We start from the raw sequence: 5,341 nt of genomic DNA, 5'->3' as shown, positions 1-5,341 counted from the left end.
GCTCGAGTACCTCTCCGGCGCGGTTCAGTGCCTAGCGGGGCAAAGGAGTTCGCCGGTACTTCCCAGCTAGGCACGACTCGCAGACGCGACCCACCTCGTCGAGGAGGGGCAGACCGCGCATCATGCCCTCTTGTGCGAGCTAGCGGAGCGCCTGGAACCCGATGTGGCCGTAGCGTGCGTGCCACAGCCACGCATCCTCACCAGCGTGCACCGTGAGGCACATTCAGGCGTAGCACGTACAGGCGTCCATGGCCACGCTGCACACGCGCAACCAGCCGCCCACTCAGGTCGCACAGCTTGAACTCAGCGTGGCGAATATGCGCATCATAGCCGTTCTCGTCCAGCTGCCCTACACTGACGATGTTGCTGCATAACCTGGGCATGTAGTACACCTCCGTGAGAACTAGATGCTCACCGTTGAGACACTGGAAGAGGACGGTTCCTCTCCCCTCGATCTGCACTGTAGATCCGTCGCCCTGCTTCGCCATACCGCGCACACCACAGTCTAGCTCGGAGAATATCTCCCGCCTGCCGGACATGTGGTTGCTCACGCCCGTGTCCAGGGACCAGGCGGTGTCACACTTCCCTCCATTCGGCACAGGGTGCGACTGGGAGTGTTCCTCATTGAGCAGGACGTGCTCCATGGCCGTCTCCGTGGGCGTGGTGAGCGCGCACAGGCTCGCCAGGAGGAGCGTGGACTCCTCAATGCCGCCCTTCGTAAGATGGACCTGCTCCTTGCGCTCACACCGGGGCTTGGTGTAGTCCCGCAAGAAGTGTCCCGGCTTGTTGCAGTTGTAGCATTTGACTTTGCTCATGTCGCGGCCGCCGCCGCGACCGCCGGATCCCCGGAGCCGCCAGAGCCGCCGGCATGCTGAGGTGGGAGAGAATCGTTCCTCCGCCCCTGGTTCTTCCCACGGCAGTTGTTCTGCCCATCGTCGTTGCCACCGCCGCTGCCAGAGCCTTGGCCGCCCTCGCGCGCCTGCTTGCACACCTCCCACTGCTACTCAGTGAGATACAGCTGCCCGCCGCCTTGGCTCGGCGTGGGCGTGGCGCAACGCTCCTCGGCGGTCCTGAGCCGGCCGATGAGTTCCTCAATCGAGACCGTGCTCAGGTCGAGAAGTGTTTCGATCGCCACTACGATCTGCGAGTACTTGGGGGAACAACACGCAAGAACTTCTGCACGACGCGTACCTCCTCAACGTTGTAGCCGAGGGTGCGCAGCTGGTTGACGAGGCTGGTGATCCGCATGCCGAAGGAGTCGAGAGTTTCCCCGTCGTGGAAAGCGATCTACTCGAATTCCGCGCTAAGACGTTGCGCCGTGGCCTCACGCACGCGGTGCACTCCCATCTGCATGATCTTGAAGGTGGACGACAAGGACGCCGAGCATCTCTGACAGAACGGCTCGGAGAAGGACACCGAGCGCCGCCTTGCCATCGCGCACGTGTTGCGCGTTGCCTTCGATCGCATCCCAGAGCCCCCAGGACTCCAGGTGTACCTTCATCTCCAGTGACCACTCGATGCATTTGGTCGCGATGAGGGTCGGGAACGTGGTGCCGGCGCCCGGCACGAAAGGCGCGCGCTCCGTAGCCGCCGCCTGGTGGATCACCACCTGCCGCTCCCGCCTGAAATGGTCTCCAAGCGTGCCTGCCTGCCCGTGACTCCGTTGAGGCCCGCCGCCGCCGCCGCTGTAGGCGCGTCCGGCTAGTCTCCGTGATCGGACATGATCACCGGTATCGCTCAAACGAGGCTCTGAATACCACTTGTCGGGAAACTTGGCACTCAAATCTCACGATCACAGAGGAGACAGTAGTTTTGTGTCGCGTGCAACCTTGCAACTTTTCCCGTTTTCTTTCTCCACAATTTATTCGTTACAAGGAAGGAGAGGCAGGTAGCGATCTTAACTATGCGCAACGATCCGCCGTGCTCGCGCCATCCCATGAGTGTTGATCGTGCCTCCTAATCCACCTGTGAGACTACTGGGCCGACCATGGTGACCACGTCCGCCCGCCCAAGCTAGCTACTTGCATGGCACACACATACGGCGGCTCATATACGGTAAGGGTTTCACTTTTGGTGAGTCACCTTGAAGTTCCGTAAAGCTGCATATCAGCGATGGATCCGCGTCGAGCTCGGTGAGGAGGTGATTCGTCATTCTTTTCTTCGGTTGCTGCTGCGGTGGTGCCGGAGGCAGGTGACGGACGTTGGTGTCAAGCTCAGAGATGTTTTGCTATCTTTTCAGTTTTGTCATGTCGGTCTTTACGTGACTTGTATTTTGTTCTTTATGATATGAATGAGACACGTATTACCATGCAAAAAAAAAACAGATCTTCCTCGGACTGTAAGGGCATTATACGGATCGGCGTTATACGAGTCTGCTATGCTCACGTGTACGTGTAAACAGACACCGCAAGTGTATTTTTTTTGTTTGCCGAGCACAACACACAGCAAAGCACCGTTTATCTTCATTACAATCAGAATAATTGTGGTGACGGGCTATATAATGAGAGAGAAAGCATACATACATGAGAGACGAGAGAGCAACACTAGCAACTAAGGGCATGTACAATGGTTGATAAGATAGTCTTATCTTAAGTCTTGCATGTGATTTAGAGATGACAAAAAAAAATATCCACAATGGGTCATCTCTTAGCCTTATCTTCAATAACTAGCAATTCCTAAAAATGTGGTGAGACATATTGTGCTAAGAGATCACCTCTTGTCTTCTTTTAAATAAGAGAAGACAAGCTTTTTCTTATGCGTTCTCTCTCCTCCACCTCATCATATATCCTATGTGGCACTCCTAAGATAGCACCATTGTACATGCCCTAACACGTACACGCTTCCCATTAATCTTTGCAACTGACACTACACGATGGCGGCGGCGCCGCACGTTGTGGTCGTCGCCTTCCCCTTCGCCTCCCACGCGGTGAAGCTGTTCCGCATAGCGCGCGCCCTCGCGTCGGCGGCGCCGGCTGCCACCTTCTCCTTCCTCTGCACCGCCGGGTACCTGCAGAAGCACACTACGCTCCTGGGGAACCTGCGCTTCGTGGAGGTCCCGGACGGTTTATCACCGAGCTCGGAATCGGATGGCGCCGCTGCGGCGCCACCGCCCCACCCCAAGATGCGTCTGAAGCTCTTCATGGAGGCTGCCGCGGCTGGCGGGTTGAGGGAGGCGCTGGAGACGGCTCGCGCCTCCGCGGGCGGCGCCAGGGTGACCTGCGTCGTTGGCGACTCGTTCATGTGGATGGCCGCCAAGGCGGCCGCCGAGGTGGAGGCTCCATGGGTCGCCGTCTGGACCGGCGGCCCCAGCGCTCTCCTGGCGCACCTCCGCGCTGACGCGCTGCGGGACGACATCGGTGATAAAGGTACGCAGCACGATCCACCATGAATGCACGAAGGAAGCTTGATTAGGTGTGTAGCTTGGTGACTGAATGCTCGTAACAATGGAACTTGCAGCGGGGAGCCGAGCATACGAGCTGCTAACCTCGCACCCGGGCCTCGGAAGCTACCGCGTCCGGGACCTCCCCAACGGCATCATCTCCGGCGACATGAGCTCGCCCATCGTCTCCTTGTTCCGCCGCATAGCGGAGCACCTTCCCCGCGCCGCCACCGCCGTCGCCTTCAACACCTTCCCGGGTCTCCTCCCGGACGACCTCACCGCCGCGCTCGCCGCGGAGCTCCCGGAGTGCCTCCCCGTCGGCCCGTTCCATCTTCTCCCATTCCCCAGCAACGAGGACACCGTCGAGACCTCCACCGACCCCCATGGATGCCTTGACTGGCTCGACGGCCATCCCGCACGCGCCGTCGCGTACGCCAGCTTCGGCACGGTTGTCTCCGCCGTGGCAGGAAACCCGGAGGAGCTGCGTGAACTGCGTGAGCTCGCGGCCGGGCTTGAGGCCTCCGGCGCGCCGTTCCTCTGGTCGCTGCCGAAGGAGTCCTGGCCGCAGCTCCCTCCGGGGTTCCTGGACCTCGAGCGCGGCAAGGTGGTGCCGTGGGCGCCGCAGGCGGCCGTGCTGCGGCACTCGTCGGTTGGCGCCTTCGTGACGCACGCGGGGTGGGCGTCGGTGCTGGAGGGCGTGTCCGCCGGCGTGCCCATGGCGTGCCGCCCCTTCTTCACCGACCAGAAGATGAACGCGCAGCTGGTGGCGCAAGTCTGGGGTTTCGGCGTGGTCTTGGAGGAGCCCATGACGTGCGAGGCCGTGGCGGTGGCGGTACGGTCTCTCCTCGCCGGGGATCAAGGCATCCGGATGTGGGAAAAGATGCAAGAGATGAGGGGCATGGCGGCCAATGCTTTCGCCGCCGATGGCGGTAGCAGGAAGAACTTAGATAAGCTTGTCAAGATAGTATGTCGACAACTGTAATTTGCCAAGGGAGCAGGGAAAAAATAGCGCAAAATAGCACGAGCCTTAAAATCCGCTATTAGCGTGCTATATCATCTTATGTTCAATATTGTCATCGCTTCATGAGTTTCCTCTGTATGCCCAACGCGGTTTAACCGCTCCCATGGAGCATGGCAGCCCGCCCGGTAACCCCTTTGCCGAGCATTCATATGTTTGCTACTCCTTTCTTTTATCTATATAGGGCCTAATGTGTTTTTCAAGGCCTACTTTGACCAAATGTTAGAGCAATAATATATGACATGCAACTTAGACAAAGCATACAGGCAAATTCATATGTCAAAGAAGCTTCCAATGATATAATTTTCAGATTATACATCTCATGTACTATTAATCTTGTCAATAGCAAAGACAGTCTTGAAAAACACATTAGGCTCCTATAGATGGAAGGAGGGAGTAAGTGCTATGCCAAGGGTACTCGGCAAACCAGGACGACACGCTGCGCCCCTCTGTGGTTCAGCCATTGTCGACTATCGTGCCTAGGTAACTTGGCAAATATGACAATTCTTTGCCGAGTGTCTGCCCATAAGAACTCGGCAAACCTTGTGGAGAATTGGCGCCCTCCAATGGTACCATCTTTGCCGATTATCAAACTGAAGGCAATGGCAACCCTTGTTGCCCAGCTAGCAGGCACCTTCGCTGTTGGCTGCCCGTCAAACCACTTTACTTTGCGGACCACGTCCATTTGCGTCATTTAGCACTTGGCATACTATTGGCCGAGAGTACCCAACAGAAAGGACCCGACAAAGCGTGCTTTGCCGAAAGAGGGTCTGCTGAGTGTAACGCTCAACAAAACATTTGTGGAGTGTTTTCGGCCCTTCACCGAGTGCTCCTAGCACTCGACATTCCAAGAAAATGAATTAGTACTCCTAGGGCATCACATATGTACGACGTCCCTATTCTTTCCTTTGGAAAAATAGAGAAAAGTTGCTCCTTAATTCATG

General features: G+C 57.3%; 1 protein-coding gene across 1 annotated transcript; it reads left to right on the top strand.

Annotated features, from left to right (window-relative positions):
• Nucleotides 1-2,755: 2,755 nt before the first annotated feature.
• LOC119299528 (anthocyanidin 3-O-glucosyltransferase-like) lies at nucleotides 2,756-4,469 on the top strand. The gene is made up of 2 exons (XM_037576736.1): nucleotides 2,756-3,365; nucleotides 3,457-4,469. Exons 1-2 carry the CDS (start codon nucleotides 2,873-2,875, stop codon nucleotides 4,359-4,361), a joined length of 1,398 nt encoding a protein of 465 aa, XP_037432633.1. The 5' UTR covers nucleotides 2,756-2,872; the 3' UTR covers nucleotides 4,362-4,469.
• The last annotated feature ends 872 nt before the right edge of the window (nucleotides 4,470-5,341 follow it).

The sequence above is a fragment of the Triticum dicoccoides genome, chromosome 1B, assembly GCF_002162155.2.
Source record: "Triticum dicoccoides isolate Atlit2015 ecotype Zavitan chromosome 1B, WEW_v2.0, whole genome shotgun sequence".
Classification (NCBI taxonomy): Eukaryota; Viridiplantae; Streptophyta; class Magnoliopsida; order Poales; family Poaceae; genus Triticum; species Triticum dicoccoides.
This window is presented reverse-complemented; position numbering and strand designations above follow the sequence as displayed.

What these genes read in the sequence shown, in the direction of transcription:
- LOC119299528 (XM_037576736.1), top strand. Translation starts at nt 2,873, where the DNA reads ATGGCGGCGGCGCCGCACGTTGTGGTCGTCGCCTTCCCCTTCGCCTCC. An exon ending in GGACGACATCGGTGATAAAG is followed by an intron (nt 3,366 to 3,456) that starts GTACGCAGCACG and finishes TGGAACTTGCAG; the next exon opens with CGGGGAGCCGAGCATACGAG.